Source organism: Bactrocera oleae, chromosome 4, assembly GCF_042242935.1.
Source record: "Bactrocera oleae isolate idBacOlea1 chromosome 4, idBacOlea1, whole genome shotgun sequence".
NCBI lineage: Eukaryota > Metazoa > Arthropoda > Insecta > Diptera > Tephritidae > Bactrocera > Bactrocera oleae.
In genome coordinates, this window is record NC_091538.1 from 17,095,425 (window position 1) to 17,114,569 (window position 19,145).

At 32.5% G+C, this 19,145-nt stretch overlaps 3 protein-coding genes across 10 annotated transcripts; 1 reads left to right on the forward strand and 2 right to left on the reverse strand.

Moving 5' to 3' along the window:
• Positions 1–326: 326 nt before the first annotated feature.
• On the reverse strand, positions 327–17,946 carry LOC118679690 (cytochrome b5 reductase 4). 2 transcript variants are annotated; one of them, XM_036375732.2, is made up of 7 exons: positions 17,831–17,941; positions 14,837–14,969; positions 2,347–2,687; positions 1,618–2,286; positions 1,237–1,540; positions 855–944; positions 327–755 (listed from the first exon to the last, which is right to left on the reverse strand). In XM_036375732.2, the coding sequence occupies exons 3-7, from the start codon at positions 2,684–2,686 to the stop codon at positions 536–538; spliced, it is 1,623 nt and encodes a 540-aa protein (XP_036231625.2). In that variant the 5' UTR covers position 2,687; positions 14,837–14,969; positions 17,831–17,941; the 3' UTR covers positions 327–535. The 2 variants fall into 2 exon arrangements, with proteins under 2 accessions (XP_036231625.2, XP_014093692.2); XM_014238217.3 differs by lacking the exon at positions 14,837–14,969 and having other exon boundaries at positions 17,831–17,946.
• On the forward strand, positions 3,090–14,331 carry LOC106619897 (fatty-acid amide hydrolase 2-B). 5 transcript variants are annotated; one of them, XM_014238214.3, is made up of 4 exons: positions 3,090–3,195; positions 10,970–11,659; positions 11,728–11,947; positions 12,646–14,331. In XM_014238214.3, exons 2-4 carry the CDS (start codon positions 11,357–11,359, stop codon positions 13,830–13,832), a joined length of 1,710 nt encoding a protein of 569 aa, XP_014093689.1. In that variant the 5' UTR covers positions 3,090–3,195; positions 10,970–11,356; the 3' UTR covers positions 13,833–14,331. The 5 variants fall into 5 exon arrangements, with proteins under 5 accessions (XP_014093689.1, XP_014093688.1, XP_014093690.1 ...); XM_014238213.3 differs by having other exon boundaries at positions 3,104–3,195; positions 10,967–11,659; XM_014238215.3 differs by lacking the exon at positions 3,090–3,195 and adding an exon at positions 8,859–8,951 and having other exon boundaries at positions 10,967–11,659.
• Positions 15,384–17,959, reverse strand: Den1 (Deneddylase 1). 3 transcript variants are annotated; one of them, XM_070109177.1, is made up of 2 exons: positions 17,831–17,959; positions 15,384–16,937 (listed from the first exon to the last, which is right to left on the reverse strand). In XM_070109177.1, the coding sequence occupies exon 2, from the start codon at positions 16,892–16,894 to the stop codon at positions 16,247–16,249; it is 648 nt and encodes a 215-aa protein (XP_069965278.1). In that variant the 5' UTR covers positions 16,895–16,937; positions 17,831–17,959; the 3' UTR covers positions 15,384–16,246. The 3 variants fall into 3 exon arrangements, with proteins under 3 accessions (XP_069965278.1, XP_014093695.1, XP_014093693.1); XM_014238220.3 differs by having other exon boundaries at positions 15,384–17,026; positions 17,831–17,942; XM_014238218.3 differs by lacking the exon at positions 17,831–17,959 and adding an exon at positions 17,201–17,524 and having other exon boundaries at positions 15,384–17,026.
• Positions 17,960–19,145: the final 1,186 nt, after the last annotated feature.

Genomic DNA, 19,145 nt, shown 5'->3' on the forward strand with positions numbered 1-19,145 from the left:
CTGCCTTTACTCCATATATGGTGTAATTGAAAATAAGTTCTCAAATATACCTAAGCAATGTTAAAAGTTAATGCTATTTTCATTTCTATGCCCCCAATGATTTTAATAAAATTTTCTCTGGCGGGAAGTAAAATATAGTAGTAAGACAAAGTGAGCCAATGAACTTAAAATAAGTGAATATGATACCATTTCGTCAAATAATGAAATTGAACTTTTTCGCTACATTTCTTAATATAAAGTTTTGCCAACACCTGAAGGTATTTCCCCGGTTTTGATCCTTGAAAGTTGCAAGAGTATGAAATGTTCGGTTACACTCGAACTTGGACTTTTCTTACTTGTTTTTTATATATTTTTAATCCAAGATGTTGGGATATAATTTTTATTTAAAAAAATCGTGACTAGTTTAGTTACAAATATTTTTACAAAATAGAAAAAATAGACAAAACTAAAATAACAACAAAAATAATGTACTACAGTTATATACTAATTTGTCCACCTTTCGACTTAATATTCTATATAAAAACAGCAACTTGATTCAACCCTGAAAAATATGTAAATTTTCTAAATTAAATTTCAACTCCTGTAATATGTTCTGAGCTGCTTGGCTAAATGCTCTAGGTCCACATACAGCCACAAAACTGGCAAATTCTGATGTATTTTTCGTCATTAGCGGGGCGAGTAGCTCGTTGCATATCCGTCCACGTAAACCGGTCCATTCTCCGTCGGGTGCGGAAAGCACATTCACGAATTGGAATCTGCAGATATTATAATGTATATATTATACATACATATGTATATAACAAATACAAATACTTTAGTGTATAATACAGTTTCTATCACATTTACTTCCTCACCTCTCATCAGTTATTTGCAGCTGTTCCAGCTCATTGCGACACCATATGTCTGCCGGCGTTTTATTGAAGTACATTAAACGTAAGTAGTCGCTATAAAAGTCACAAAGTGTGAAATTTAGCATTCGTTATTGCTCTAAACTTCTTTTTTTTATTTATATGTATATGTTAGAAATTGCTAAAACAATTGTTAGTAACTGGTGCATGAGAAAGTCCCACGTATTTATTAAAGGCGTGATCAAAAGAAAGTCATGCCTATCGCGCAAATATAATTTTTATCACATTTATATATGTATATACATATATTCTATGGAAAGCTTGGATATGGAAGACTTAAAGCGTGTAATTTGTTAGTTAATATGCAATATATATAGTTTTCACTCACATTCGGTTTGCATTTCGTTTAAGCAAATGTTCAATTAAATTTAGCATGGGAGTCAGACCACTGCCAGCAGCGATAAGAGCTATTTGACGATGCGGTAGTAAACGTTGTAGACGAAAATTGCCCTGTGGTGTTGAGATTAGTAACATCTGACCGATTTGCTTCCGACGCAAATGCGTCGATAGTATGCCCTCAGCGTAGCTTTTAATAAGGAAATTTAAATTTATACTATTGCTTTCATTGTCAACATGAGGTTGTGGCAGAATTTTGCCGGGAACAGGTGTGTAACTGCGACGGGTCAAATCGCCTGTGAGTACATATATTTAAAAATATTACTGAAGTCTTTTTTAAATTCACTTACATTTAGAACATTTATATTCTTACCATTTATTAGCGCCGCCACAGTCATGTGATAACCAATAGGTAGCACCATCAATGTGTCTTGTACACCACGCAAGCGTAACACGAATGAATCATGATTAAAATCCGTACATTTTACAACTTCATATTCATAATGCAAATCCTCTGATTCACCCACTACACCTTTGGATAGAGTGTGTGCTCCATACGTCGGCCATAGAGCAGGCTCTACTTTAGTGAGCGATACTTCAATTTTACCTGTCTCACTACCAACACGCACCGATTTCGGTGGCCAATCTACTTCTTTATGTAGCTCGAATTCGAAATTATGTTCAGCGCTGTCTATATGCACTTGCAGTTGCATTAGCTTGGCACATTTTCGACTCAAAAGAAGACCAGGATTGCAAAGTTGGCGTGTATAAATATAGACTGTGAGGTCTTGTCGTTTCTGTATCCAGTCAAAACGTGGTACAATTTCGGTGTTTGCGATTACCGGTTTATTACTGGACGGTGTTTTAAAGTTTGCTGTGGGAACCGGTGTTCTCCCTTCTGGTATGGAACTCATTTTGGACAACGTACGCAATGGACCAATAAAGCATTTCACCAACAATTGCTGATAGTTTACCCAGGCATGTACCTCATCGAAAAGTTTTGTGGCATCGCGTCCAACGCCACGCATTAGCTCGTCAACACCTGAGTAGAGTTAAGAAATAAGTATTATTTTGCTTTTCAAATTTGGCACATTTAACTCACCACCAGGATGAAAATCCAGGTAACGCGTCACATTGTACACCTTGCCACGTATCGCCATCCAAGCATCTTCGCGTGTACTATGTCGCGCCAACTCGTCGCTATTTACTGGCGTTACACGTCCACGCGTGCCTGCTAAGTCTATGCCTGAGTTACCAAGTCGTATCCAATCCATTAGCGAGTGACCAGGCTTGAGCGCACATTTGTTACGTGGATTGCCTGTAGCGGAGCCTGAATTAAGTTTTTGTGGTGCAGTGTTTGCAGGAGCTAGCATTTGACCGACGGTTGTTGTTGTTGGGGGTAGCAGATTGCTCATTGATGTTTTCTTATTTATATCAGACATGCTGTATTAAAAATTATAGATGGAAAACAAAAAAAATTAATGATTTTAAAAATTTAATACAAAACAAACAAAATATCACTTTAGGATATTAAATATACTTCAATTAAGTAAGTCGTATAATTTTTATTTCCTTTTTTGCCTTGCCAGACCTTATAAAAATACGTTTCCGTTATTATACGAGTATTTTATAATAATATGGTATCTCATTTCCGTCAAGATTCCTATACAACATATCAGACCTTATATATGTATATCTTCGAATTTTTCAAACAAACATTATCGTGTGAGTTTTTTTCACTTCAGTTTGTTTTATCAATTAAAAAATAATTATTCTGCTAATAAGCATTCACTTGCTAAATACTCTGGCATCACAAGCCAATTTCAACAACGAGTAAACTTATATTTTATTGTGCTTTTGGGTGCTCGTTCTTCACAGCTATTCTGCATGTACAAAGCTAGCAGCAGCTAGCAGTTATTCAGTTTTTAGCGAGTCGTTGCGTTAATGAAATGTGAGTTGGGTTTTTGGGTTTTAAATAAATAATTATAATATGCATATTTAATTTTTTACGGAAACGCTTATATTGCAAATATTTTATAATTAATACTCTATTTGTGTGAGATTGTGTGATATAAAATGAAGAATGCGGAAAAGGAATTTGGTGAAAGTGAAAGAAGAGTTATACCGGTTACGAATAGCTTGTGTGTTAAATGATTTTTAGTGAAAGAAAGAAATAAAAAGTGCTATGAAAAATAAACTTAATGTGGTTTGAGCATATATTATGCAATATTTGGGAACTATCTACCACTAATTTTTAATTACTAGTTTTCCATTTTTTCCCATACCACCCATCAAAACATTTATACATACATAGATTGGTTTCTATAAATCATGACAACCGAGTTCTCTTCTGAAATTCTAATAACGTATCATGCTTATAATATTTTTGTATTGTATATTTAATTTCATGTAACTAAATCGAATATGTTTTGCATTTAATTTTGAGCTATATATTTTTTTAACCAAATTGCTTGAAGCTTTAATATGAACCTACATATGTATGTATGTATATACGTATATGCATATTTATTTCTACAAATCAATTACAAGCAATGAAAAGGCCGGGTGGCACTTGTGACAATTTGTTGGAAGAAAGTAAAAGTGAAAAAACGCAAACTTGACCTTAATACTTGTAACTGTCGTCCATATAAGGGCGGCATTATAAAACATCTATGAACATAGCTACCTATGTATAATATTATTATATTATATGTACATATGTACGTACAAATACACATTTATTTTAGCGTAATTGTCCCATAACAGTTATAACCATTCATATACCAAATGGACCAATACGTATAATAAATATATTTATTACATTTTATGTACATATACATGTAAGTTCTGATACCATTTGGTCGCCTTTTACAATACGACCTATCGTGACTAAGAAAAAAAAAGGTGATCAGCAGTGAATTAATAAACATTTATTCAGTGTTGGGTAAACGAGATATTATTTAGTTTAGAAATATTTGACGGTTTATTGTGTTAGCAAATTGAATTTTCTAAGGATTTCCATGCGTTTAACAAAAAATAATTTGAACATGCCTGTAAGCTTTTCTTTTAGTTTACGACATAGTATAACAAAAAATCAAATTTTATTCAATAATAAGTATTCTTCGGAATGATTTGTTTAATATTTATGCACAATCAGATTAACATTTATAGTAGTAAAAGTTAAATGAACACAGAGTTTATCGTCTTCAAGCAATAACATTTCAGTATTTTTCTTTAGAGCATTTTCTCCACATACGAGTATAACTTGATTCTTTTATTATTACCACATACTATGTACACATATATAAATGTTCTTTGTTTTCGGATTTTATCTTATGAAAAGAAGAAAGCAAAATAATAAGAGAACCTAGTCAGCTTGTTTATTGTTCATACCGACGATATAAATAATTGTTAGGTGACTCTGAAGCAATACGAGAACACAAAGCAGTTACATTGTCATATAATCGCATAGCAGCCTGATGCGCAGCAATTCAATGGAAAATTTCTAGCAACAACATAATAAATGTCAATAACATTAAATAAAGTCGCAAAAAAATGTACAAAGCAGCAGTGTCAATTTACCTACATACATAATAATGAACCTTTGTTTTTTCTTTTAAAAGGAAACTTTTATAATGTCACTTTAGTCTTTGAACTATTTCATATTTTTAACCATTTTGCTTTTTCACCTTTTTATCAAAAAATTAATTAAATAATTAATAGGATTTAATCTTATATTTAAGTATATACATATATTTATTTTAATAAGATTCTGAAGTTAACCTAGTCTAGCACGATAAAATAATTAGAAATATTTTCAACATTATTAATGAAAACACAATGATATCATCGCGCGAATCCACGTCAGTGCGATAAATGGCATTACCGTTTTTATTGGAAATTCGTGAGCGAGAGACTAATTCTTTAATATTAGATACTCGGTCAAAAAGAAATATGGAGTCGTCATTTGTGTGGTCTATATGCGTGTTAAAATTAAATCAATGTACCGAATGTGCAAACGCCAAAAGTGTTATAAATTTGTTTATATATGTATGTACATACATATGTATATTTGTCGTTCCAGTTTGTATTTAAGGCAAATAACATTTAAGTAAAAATTGTGAAGCAAAATATACTGAAAACTCGCTTTATTGTGCACACGGATTTAAATATACATAGTATGTACTTATATATACATACATACTCGTATATTTGCCACATCATTTTTAATTTAGAAATGCCATTGCCATTATCAGTCAAATAATATGTTACTTATAACAGACACACCCCTTCCATGTTAGAAAGGTAGAATTTTTCAACATTCATAGACGAATGAGATAATAGTAGGATGAACAAAATTTTATTATTATAATGCCAATCTTTTACTATTTACATACATTCATGATACGATAAACTAATTCCATGGCAACGACTCCAAATGTGAAAAGTAAAACTAAAAAACCAATTTACCGGCAGATATGTGGGTTATATTTTTTATATGTATATGTACATACATACATTTGTATGATTTTATTTAGTAAAGCATAGTTTCAAAATCAGTCTTGGGATAGGGACAATGAAATTTTTGTGCTTTTAAGAGATTAAATTCGTTCATTTAAAAGACCGAGTATATTAGCGTCTAAAATAATAAATTTTTAACCAGCAAAAATAAAATATATACATAAAATAAAAAGGCGTATAATACTAATTGCAAACAAGTAGTAAATATGTATGTAATATTAAATTGTTAATAATTACTCTATTTGTACTTGTGTAACTATTTATTAACTATTAATTACTAGTTAAATGCTTTAATGGCAAAAAATATTAAGGAAAATGTAAAAAAAAAATAAATTGTTATCACCAATTCAGGTATTATTTTATATTTCAATAATATAGTTGATTTAATTGGTTTTATTACCGCTTATTACCGATTATTATTATTTTATTTTAGTAAGGTAAACCCAACGGACGGATAGGGACATTAAATGGCTGATAACAAGGCTTTTCCTATTGTCGGAAAATCGTAATTATTACGGTATACCGCTATATAAAAATGGGTTGTGACAGTAGTCCAGGTAGAAAATGTAAGCGAAAGTAGTTAAGAAAGTACGCAAAATTTAGTCTAAACTATATTTTTTTTTTACAATTTTTTCAGATATCTGGTATTATGAGTCTAAATTGTAGACTACACTGCATATATTTACTATATCGTTGTTATTAGGGCCGGCAAAATGGTACCTGTACCAAATCAACATTACAGACTTATTTAATTGCCAAAGTTATGTACGGTTGATGCTAAAAGTAAGCGTATAAAATTTCTACAATAAGATTATTTTATTAATGGTGCATATTTGAAATTAAATCATACGTGTATACAATATACGAGTAGTATAGCCGGCAAACGGAGGGACCAATAACTCCGAGCAGCTAATGGATTTTATGAGAAACTTGTTTATATAACAAAGAGCGACGGCAACTAAATAGGGATAAAACTCAGCTACTGTATATTGATAGATAATGAATAACACCTCTAATTATCCCATACTATACTTTGGCATGGTACACTAAAAGTTTAATATATGTATCTTTAGAGTCAGTTATGATGTGTTAATAAAAGATATGAAAACTCTTTTTTCCAGGTAGCGATATAAAGCTTATTCATGTTAGTTGGATCAAACAGCTAAATAATCGTAATGAAATGAAAAAATGTTAAGCCCTTTAATAGAAATTCATAATAATGAACTGGTTATTTAGGATTTAGTATAGATACATATACAATATGGACTTTTGTAAACCAAATGTCCCAATTTTAATGCTTAAAGGAATGAACCAAAGCAAAATTAAATGTTTATAGAAAATGTTCGTATATTCTCAGGAATAACACAATAAATAATTTTGGTATAATAATAAGTCTTAATGAATTACTCATTAATTTGATCACTTTTAGTAAATTAAAAAAAATACACATACATATATTTGAATATGTATAAATAATATATAATTTTACTACGGAATGTATTTGTATACGTACTTATTTGTTTAATTACATACGACACATGACGAATACAGTCGTTAAAGTACATTTAAATCGTAATACAGGTATATATGCATGTATGTGCATAAAGATAACATGTACTCTTAACACTTATAACGCGCGTGCAAAAAAATAAACAAAAAATGGAAGATGTGATTTGAATTATAATAAATAAAGGGTTCCACAATTAGCACAGCAGTCAACCTAAAAAATTCACAAAAAATAATTTCAGGATCGTCTTGCCAGATTTTCTCTTATAGCGGCATATCACATCTAAATCTTAACACAGAAGATAAACGCCTCTAGGAAATTTTGACAGACTTTCTAGTTTTATTTTTATTTCATGGTGCTCTGGCCAACATATTTTTTTAATGCCAAATGGTTTACATAACCACAATGGAATAATGAACATTTTTTCGATTTGCAAAAATATTCTCAATGATCATCACTTTTACATCAGTTTGAACCAATTTAAAAACTAATTTGCGTTGTTCGATTAAAATAACTCTTAACCCACCATCCATGGCTTGGTCAAAAAATAACAAGTGAAAAGCCGAGCTGAACCACAGTTTTCAAAGCGGTTTTGAATAAAATTTTGAAATTATGTACAGGGAAATGTGTCATAAATCTCAATGAAGACTTCAATTAGCTCCTAATAGACTACAAAGTGGTCGAAATCCAAAACATATGTAGCAACCCTCGTATAAACGGAGTATCAGTATTGCCAAACATTGTTCGCGAACACATCTTAACTTTATTATTTATCTATAATTATCTTTGATCTTTGAATCGGACTCCGGCACAAGACGACGAGAGTCAACAACCGATTCAGATATGTATATATAAATTTATGCTAATTTGAGCAAAGTTATGCAAACAAAAGGGCGGAGCATACCCAAAAAATCAGCCATATATGTAGTTAGCAAATACAGATATGTACAATTGGAAGAAGATTGTGAAGAAATGCGAAATTTTCATTTCCTAAAGGTGTTTCTTGCAAACACAAATTGTGAAATAACAAACGCGATTTCATAACTTTCATCAATGACGTAAAATAAACACACTACGTAGAACTTATGTACGAACATTTGTGTGTATTTTTATTTGTAATTCAATAAATATAGTAAATGCCACTAAACCAGTTTTACACGCTGCGCGCAATAACTAACTATGCTACATAACTAACTCTTTGGTAGACACTAGATGTCTTGTAGCTTCCCAATCAGCCATGCGGAATTTTCGGGTTTTTAAGCAACACATATTCCAGCAATATCTAGTAAAGCGTTATAAACAGCGCCCCAGCCACTCACACGCTCAGCGAGCCAAGCACATTGCTTTTTGTTGGCTGCTCGTTCATTTGTTCGGCGACGACAAGTGTGCCCACTGCTCTTCAAGAATGAGGAAATCTGCTAGGCACCGGGTTGCAGCCTTTGGTATGCGCCGCAGCCAAAGCTCTTTTTACATGCATATATACACAAATACTATATAATACAAATACATATGTATTCAGCCTTTGTAACTATATGTATGTGTGTAGCCCCTGCTGCTGGTTTATCCATAATTTCTCCGTATCTTTTATTTAATTCAGTTCCATTTGAGTTTTCGCTTAGCGCGGTTTGATATACCTGTTTCATATTTCTCATATAAACGTACACATACATAGTATATAAGTATGTACATGGGTATGTACAATACATATAGATATTTAGTAGTATATTTGTGGCAATATATAAATATTTATGTGGCGCTTGTGTATGACTTGGAACTTTGGGCAATTCTATTGTAAACTCTTGCATTGCAGCATTTGGGTTTATTTCGCATATTCGTTGCAATTATTTTCTTTGTTTGTGTAATGTTGTTGTAATGCAGTATAACAAGCTTTTGTACGCAAACTGGAAGTGGTGAATCAGTGTGATGTGCTGTGCAATTAATAAACTCATATGCATACATACATATGTATACATATGTGTACAAATATACGCAAGTCTATTGGATAACAAAACAATGCATGCGCGTCTGTAAATATTCTACAACAATTCACAATTCGCTAGTTTACCTGTAATCAGATCCATGCACACTTAAATATATGTATTTATGCATATACATATATATATATATGTAGTTGGCTGCAATTGCACACTTCGGAGTGAATGGCGTCCGACAGTTGCAAAATCTTAATACTTTATTGGTGCTTAATCATTGCGCAATGAAATTAAATCGATATGGTATGAAAACATCATAGAAATTCATTAAACGAATGGAAAGATAGTGTTACACTCGTAGGATACGTGCTTGTAAATTAAGATGAGCCAACAGTGTGTGAAAACTGATCCTGGTACATATAAACTATTTCGTATCATCAAAACAAACAACTGGCTGAATTCAAAGAAGCTGACCTAATCGAATAAAGATTAGACTATGCAGCAAGGGATTATTAAATCGGAAAGGGGATACTCTTTTTAATCGAGTTTAATTGAATAAATTTGTTGTAGCCATATAAATCAGATAAAGCGAGTAGAGGAGTGGCAAATCAACTTCGATTATAGTGCATTTATTGAAAACATAGGTAGTTCTGGTGTAAGTTCTAAGCATCGTTCGAACCTGTTTCATTTTCTTTGAATAAGCGCAATTTCATCTCGGCGACTTACAGCTAGGGATTTAACACGCGATCGTCGAGATTTCGAAGCTATTTTTTTTTTTCAAATTTTTTCTTCCATCGGTTTTTAATTACGAGAATGTTTTATACAGAATTTAAACCGAAGCCTATCGTTTGTAGGTTGGTAGACTGCTCTTAGTAAAGTTTCCCAACATTTCAGACGACGAAAAACAGCCACACGCTATGCTATGGTAAAACGAGCTCCAGATAGTTTCAGAGTGTCGTACTTGGATGATCAAAAAGTATATCAAAAGCAGGGTTAGAATAAATCTACTTCTATCAGGTAACTGTGGACATAAAGGAGTAAGTCTTTTATTGAATCTTTTGTTTTAATCAGTGTTGAAGGGTAAACAGTTTAGTTATATTACATAACCACCATATTTAGGGATATAGTTATTAGAAAAAAAACAAATGGGTATTTTGTGAATAATAAGAGAAATGTATAATTTACATTACTTTATTATATTATTTGTAAATTAAAATAATTGGATGGGTTTTTAAATACCGTTGTATGGAGTATAGATGTACTTGTAGATGGTAGTATTTGAGGAATTAATGCCTGGTTTAGCTCTTTCAGCTGAATATCATATCTGAAAATTATTTAAACAACAAAAAAACTCTATACTAAATGTAAAAGGCTTCGCTTAATCCAGACAATTATTAACAGAATATAACGTCAAAAAGTAAAACTAAGCGCTCCATATGAAAATATGCCAAGACATTTATGGTAGTTTTAATAAAAGATAGTGTTTTATATACAATGTCAGTAGTCTTTCAGCATAATGACTTTTAATGTTTTTATATTACAAAAGAAGTTTGTTTTTGCTTTCCGAATTTCTCAAAGTAGACCAGAAAACCAAACAATTTTTTTTTCTTAAAAAAATTAATATTTGGAATAGTTTCTTTACTGCAATTCCAAAATAAAACAGTGAATGTGTATATACATATATGATATATGCTTGTATATTGTCTGTATAAATTTTAAAGCATGGTTTATTTATAAAAGTGGAACAATTATTTTCATTTCAGCAGCTAACTGATGTGTCAACATTCAGCTGGAGAATAACAAAGTAAAGATAACAAAAAAAAAAAAATAACAAACTACAACAACACTACCACCACTAGTACATACATATGTATATTGTAAACTCAAGTCTACTGAAACATTTCTTAACCAATTTTTATTTAAGCCTATAGTATTTTTTATTACGACTACTAGAAATATAGAAACTTTACACAGACGTCGAATGGCCACAGGCATATAATACAATAACATTCCGAAATACTGCAAGGCAGCTCAAAATCCTACAAATCAATATACACTATTGAAAGAACAAAAATTCCATTTTAAATTGAACATAATAAAAGATAAATAAATAAACAAATAAAATCATAAAATCCTACATAAAAGGTGAAAACATGACGGAAACTAATGCATTTAATAATGATGAGAAATCGAAAAGGAGTCGGCGGCACAGTAGTCGTCGACATAGCACCAGCAGCAGCGTTAGCAGCGGCAAAGGTGGTAGACGGCATCGCGCACGTAAAGGTTGCTCCATTGGCGCATTCATTGGTCAATTACTTTTCAATTTCATTAGTAAAATCTTACGACTCATATTCCAACTGATCTATGGTGTCAAGGGTGAACCTATGCCTGCTATCACTGATCCCGTATTGCTCGAGTCCGCCACATCGTTAGCGCGCAAAATACGCAAACAGGAGGTAAGATCTTCCATTTACTCAGCGTGTATGAGAATTACTGACTATTTAATATTTTTGGAAAATATTAGTTGTCGAGCGTTCAAGTAATGGAATCATTTATACGACGCATTAAAGATGTAAATCCGAAGCTCAATTGCTGTGTGGACAATCGTTTTGATGAGGCGCTGAAAGAGGCTGCCGAAGCTGATGAACTAATCAAATCTGGCAAATACACCGAGGAGGAGTTAGAGAAGACTAAACCATATTTGGGTGTGCCCATATCGACTAAAGATTGCATTGCGGTGAAAGGTGAGTAGATTATTTTTATTTCTATGAATTTCCTTATTTGAATATTGGGTGTTATCAGATTATTTTTTATTGATTGTCATTTATTTATTTATGTTAAATTTAATATATCGTGGCAGTTTAGAATTGCTCTGACTACGTGATATCTTATTTTAGACAAATGGATTTTAAGCCGGTCCAGCGAACACAGAATACAATTTTGTAATCACTCTTAACACAAAAAATATATAATTTATTTTCTTGCTCGTGAGACTGAAATTCCATGAACAAATTTATTAGAAATACAATAAATATACAAATAAAGATCCCATAATTTTCAGTTTTCCAAACGGTGGATGGACTTTGTGGACAAATATTTTATGTCAAAAAGCTTGACATATCCTGCTGAGAGGCCACCAATACTAAAAATATTTTTTTTTCAAAATCTAAGTGTTAAGTGGCTGGTTAGATGTCCTTATGTTATAATCGCGTTAACTTTTAAATATTTCATGCTCAAAAGTCTTAACCGTCCAATAGTGGTATAACGACGACACATTTTTGAACAAATATACGCGTTTATGTATGTAGATCAAGAATTATTTTACTGGATCACTTTTGCTTCCGAAAACTAACTGAACAATTTTCGAATTATTATATTAAAAAAATATATTTCGATTGTTATACTCGTATAGTAGAATAAATCTTTCATCGACTATTTTCAGGCCTTCTACACACTGCCGGTCTGTATGCACGTAAAGATGTGCGCGCCACTGAGGACGCCACTGCCATGTCATTGATGCGACAGGCTGGCGCTATACCCTTCGCGATCACTAACATTTCGGAGGTCTGCATGTGGTGGGAGAGCAACAATGTCGTGCACGGACGCACGAGCAATGCATACGACTCAAATCGTATTGTCGGTGGTTCCAGCGGCGGTGAAGGTTGCATGCAATCGGCGGCCGCCTCACCTTTTGGCCTTGGTTCCGACATTGGCGGCTCTATACGCATGCCAGCATTCTTCAATGGCGTGTTCGGTCATAAACCCAGCAAATTTATCGTTTCGAATAACGGCCAATTTCCAATGCCATTCACAGATGAACAAAGCTCGTTTTTAGGCATTGGACCAATGTCACGTTTTGCTGAGGACTTAAAGCCCATGCTGCGCATTATTGCGGGCGAAAAGGCCAAAGAACTGCATTTAGACGAGCCAGTTGATTTGCAAAAGGTACGCTTTTTCTATCAGGAGAGCGATGGCGGCGGTCGCTTAGTTTCGCCTGTGGATGCTGATCTATTGGCTGGCATGCAACGTACTGTGCAGCATTTGCGACAGAAATTAAAGCCCGTATCAGTGGAAAAGGTACAATTTGAGCAATTCCGTCAATCGGCTATCATTTGGTTTGCCAATATGAAGGATGATTCGGGCTATACATTCGCACATCAATTGGGTGATCTCAAAGTCGCTATAAATCCCTATTTGGAGCTGGTCAAATGGGTATTCGGCGCTTCCAAGCATACATTTATTGGTTTGATTACCGTAATTATGGATAGAACACAAGTGCAATATGGCTCGAACAAATACAAGTATATGGTGAAGAAGCGTGATGAATTGCGTGCCGAAATGCAAGAGCTACTTGGCGAAGATGGTGTTCTACTCTATCCTACACATCCCACCGTTGCACCATACCACAATGAACCCATCTTCCGACCCATGAACTTTTCCTATACAGGCATTGTGAATGTATTGGGTTTCCCCGCCACTGCCGTGCCTCTTGGGCAACTCGGTAGCGAAGGTGTGCCCTTGGGCTTACAGGTGATTGCCAATTTCAATAACGATAGGCTGTGTCTGGCAGTTGCCGAAGAGTTGGAACGCGCTTTCGGTGGTTGGGCGCGTCCCGAAGTGAAAGTTTAGTAGTAGTAGTTAGCTTGTCGATGTCACAATATCAGCTGATATCTAATTATATAACTGTTATACTACCTATATTACTTATGTACATGTAAAGTTCTTGAAATGAGGGTTTGTTTTTATATGTGTGTAAATATTTGCAACAACGCAGGCATACGTGCATGCATACGGACATGTCACGTAAAAGAAATTATATTTTTATGCAGATTTAATGAAATTTATGCACGCCGATTTGTATGTACATATGTGTACGTGTGCATGTCGAATTGTCTTTGATACGCAACTTAAATTATACACGACTATATAAGTAAGATGTAATTTAATGAATACATATATACAAATAACTTTACATCCATATAACATACCTATACTACATGTAACTGTTAAGCATTTAAATGCGTTAAATAGACTAACATGTTGGTATTACAATAAGTTACCAGTACATTGTATTTAAATATATACGTGAATTTGTTTGTATTAAAGTGAATATTTTTATAAAATAAAATGTGTATACATATTTATGCATATGCGTAAAGGTAGAACTACTTACGAGGGAAAAGTGCTTCTAGTTTCTAAATATACAAAAATTATCTAACATACAAAATATATTGTATTTGGTAACCTAAAAAATGTAAGTAAGGCTTGTGAGAGAGCGCATCTAAACAGAAACACTCTTACAATTGGGATTCGGCAATCTGAGCTGTCTTGAAGGAATATCCCGCTATACACGGCTATAATAAACAAGATTGTTAAACTTTGTGAGAATAGGGTTTAGACTTTCAACCAAAAATTTTTCAAACCAAATAAGAGTATAAGCGTTAACATCATTCGGTTGCACCGAAGCTATAATACACTTCACAAATATAAAAGCTTCAATACACGAACTTAATTTTGATCAGTTTGTACGGAACAATACCTACGTAGATTGTACCGTTACCTTGAACAAAAATAAACTATATTATTTAATATCCAGAGCTTGATATTAATCGACCAAAATGATATTTACTTACTGAGAAGAGCGCAATCCGTGCTGGCATTGATTATATCTATCTAAGGTTTTAGGGCCGTTATGGAGCTCACAAAAGCACAATGGCAGTGCAGAATTCGGATGGAACTTTTTGTTGCACAAACAGCAGAAGTAGCCTAAAATTGGACATAATGCCAAATAATGGAATTACGGTAACTTGAACGATTTGTAATTATCTAAAGATTTTAACCCCAGGACAATTGTTAAATATTTTTCCCCCATGCTGTTGGAACAACAAAAACGAAAATATTGTTCAACAACAATGGTCTACTGATTTATCAAAGACGCAAATTGAATTGGCTAAGAGGATTGCATGTATGTATGTATATGTACAGCTGTATGTACGAGCGTCCGTTTGAAAACTCATCTTGAGATTTTATTAATGTTTTATTTATTTAGATTCACTATACAACGTAAATATGGTTCATGTTCCCCAATATTGTTGATGAAGCTAATTATCAATTAAAAATTCCTTAAGAAAATATTATTCATGTAAGTTTTCCAATAGCCCATAAATAACATAATGCATATTTGTTCGTGATACGAGTATGTAGTTTTTATTAAAAATTAGTGTTATTTCTAAAACTAAATAAACATTAGAAAAGTGTATGAATATAATTAAGGGCGAGTTTCAACGCATACAATATTTGTATGTGTTGGTAGCATGCAAAATCATTTCAGAGTAATATTACTTACTATATTTCGAGAAAGTCTATGTGTGTTTAAATAGTGCTAAGCACATATTGGAGCAAAACCTATACATATACTTGCATAAAGCGTTTTTAAGGAAATAGTTTGCAGTAGGAACTAAGCGGCAATTCATTGTTTGAAAAAAAAAATCCGAAGCATAAAACTAATGTAGCCTAATATTACAGGGTTAAAATGTTACTTATTCACATGCCTTCTTTAAATTATGTCTGTATGTATATGCTTTTTGTTTTTTAGTTACATATATTTTATATAGGGTACTCGATAAATAATAATCCCTTTGCATAAAATTTATATTATGGTTTCATATAAATTTCATTTCATTTATTTACCTTTTCAAAAGGATTTTAATTTGGAAATTTGAAAGTCTACATTTTTCAAATCAATGTTTTTACATCTCAAAAATTATATAATATCATGTTTTACATACTTTTGAAACAAGATTTTATTTCATGTAAGTAGATTATCATTTTTAATTCGGTGTCACTGCAATTTTAACACAGAAGACACTAATTTATTATTTTTGTTTATTTCTATAACTATCCCTGTGCTTTCCTAATAAAAAATAATGACCAATTAGCGATCATTCTTCGTTCATTTTTTTTAACAGCCGCTATCAGGTTATATCTCACCGTACATTTCGGTGCAGTAAAACCGTTAATTTCCTTAATTTTTATAGCATTTTTTATACCTTTCCTCCTAACGATTGAATTAATTTCAGTAGTTCGGATCGTTTTGCGCTTATTATATCCTGATGTAGTGGTCCCACACCCTCCACACACTCATATCTGTTCACATAGTCAGCTATGTTGTCTGTCATACATATAACATGTATGCCGCAATCGTATCCATTTGCTTGTTGCAAGCAACGTATCGGTTTTATGTGGCATTGGCGGCAATTCAAGGCAACTTTAATTTGATGTACGAATTGTTGTGATGCTAACGAGTTATTGTTGCCCCACGAATCAAAATGGAAGAACGTCTTTTCCGGTCGTGAAAATACTAAGAGTGACCAGTGTGTACCACCAGCTTGTGTGGATTCATTGTCGTTGAGTGCAAAGAATATAAATTGCTTTCGTGGCGCTTCCAATTGATTGAGTACGGTTTCCAATTCGTCATCATCTGTTAGTTTCATACATTGTGTTACCTCCGGTGCGACAAATAATAGATCCGGATTATTTTTGTATTTAACCTTTTCCAGGTATTCATAATAAAATGAAAGTATTTGGTCGTTCAACCAATGCGGTCCTTGTAGTAATTGTACATCGCTCATACGAAGGCATGTGTCGTTAAAGCTAAGCGCTATGGGATCAGCATGCGTGTAGGAACTCATATTCACCGTTGCTTCGCCCAGTGTCCGAGTGCAATCTCTGCTGCTGCAATTTAATTCGGTGTCACTGATAATGCTTTAAGCTTGAGATAACTTTTGTTAAGTTACTATTTTCTTTTTGTTGCATTAATATCGCTGTTGTTGTCAAGGCGTTTCAAATTATTCATACGCATACATAAGTATATATACAGATATGAATTATCGTGGAGTTGTGGTTTGTTACATGAAAACATGAAATTTTAATATGAATTGTTATTACCAACGGCTTTTCAATAATTATGAAATTTTGATTGCCATAACACAATTTACCTAGTTTAATATTGTATGCAAAACAGCTTTACAGCTAGCCTTTTCTTTTAAATTCATAAAATATAGGGAAACGAAAATTTGAAAACCACTTTTACTTTTTATAGGCAATTGCGAATTAACACGCAATAATAGGAACAAAAATGCAATTCTTACTCTTCTATTTTGTTCTAGGCTTCGCTTCTTGCATCAAACAATGCAAGGAAAATATAAACGCCGGTACGAATTTATGCGGCGAATTAATAAACGATATGGCAGCTATGCAAATTGTTGCCAATACTTTAAGAATCGCGTTTAGGTAATAAAAGACAAGAGATCCACTTTCAATTAAAAGCTTTGGAGTCTTTACATTTGTATTTTTTCAATAAACTTAGCTCGTTAAGAGAGTTTTTAAACACTAAGGAAATGTGTCGTATGTAAATAAAGGTTTACGAAAAGTTTAACAAAAATAATTTTTTGATAACATATATTTCCATTAAATGAGGATATAGGCAACTCTAGGCAAAAAGATACCAAAACAAAATTATAATTGGCGAGTTTCTACACTTGCTTCACCATTATGAGGAACAAAAAAATATGAAGGGCAAGAATTGTAAAAAAACAGCAATTTCAATGAGTGTCGGGAAAACTTACCAAAGTTTCTTTGATTATTGTTACACTACACAGAGTCTTAGCATACTAAAAAAAAACAATATAATTATAACTACGAACTTTATTTAAATGGAATTAAAATAGAGGTCTAAAGAATGTAAGAAAACAAATATACTACAGCTGTTTAAACGAATTCGCCGCATTCTTATAAAGAAGGGTATCGGAGTTGCATGTTACAACTTTAACCCTTAACAAAGCCGTATATTTATTGAATTCATGGTTTACGGTGTTTTTAAGCTATCATAACACAATCATTAAAAACCCGTTTATTAATTAGGAAAAAATGTACTAGATCTACGGTATTTTATTTTTTTATGACCTATAATTTTAAGTATGTACTGAACGCTGCGCAGCTTATATATACCATAGCCATATGTATATTCTTTTTATTTATTAATTTCGTTTAATTTAATTTATTTATTTTTTTCCTGATCATTCTAATAATGAATGATGTAATATAGGTTTATTGTTTCTTCAATTTTGTTTTTCTATTTGGCGATTAAAAGATTACAAATTGTCTGCGATGTAAATTTTAATTATTGATAATAATTGATTATTCTTCGCTTTTAATTGTCCAAAAATCGTTTAATATTTATTTAAATGCTATGTTGTGAGTGTCTCGCACACGCCACATCTAAAGTATTTTTTTTTTTGTTCTGCATAAAAAGATTTAAGGTCTTCAAATCATTTTTTCATTACTAAACATTTATAAAAGTAGTCAAAACAAGATTTTGTTTTTTCAATTCTTATCAATTTAGAAACGTACTACCAAATACAAATATTTACACCTATGTACGTATGTATTTACATATATAGCTGGACAAATAATAAGTTAGCATAAGCGTGGACTGGATTTAAAAAAACACACAATAAAACCAAAGTATACATTTCTATGTACATATACATGTAAGATCAATTTATTGTAATACTAAGACCAAGCATAAATTCTACCAGTATCTGGGTCCATTTGTCAGCATTGCAACTGCACAAATCCACATGCATAACTTGTGCATACATATGTATGTCTGCCAAACAAGTACATAATAAATACAAGCTGTATGTGTACAATTAATTACAATTGCTGAGACAAGAGTCTAAATATGTACATACCGTTATCAGTGAAATATTATTTAATTTTTTATGTTTTCGTGTCTCTTCGAGTGCAAATATATGCGTCAATAGCGGAAAACAGGGACAATCGTCGGCAAATTTCTCAACAAGTTCACAATTTAGCGCTTTTTCTAGCATTTTTTTCATTATTATATTCAGTTCATTTAACCTACTAAGTTCGGTGACA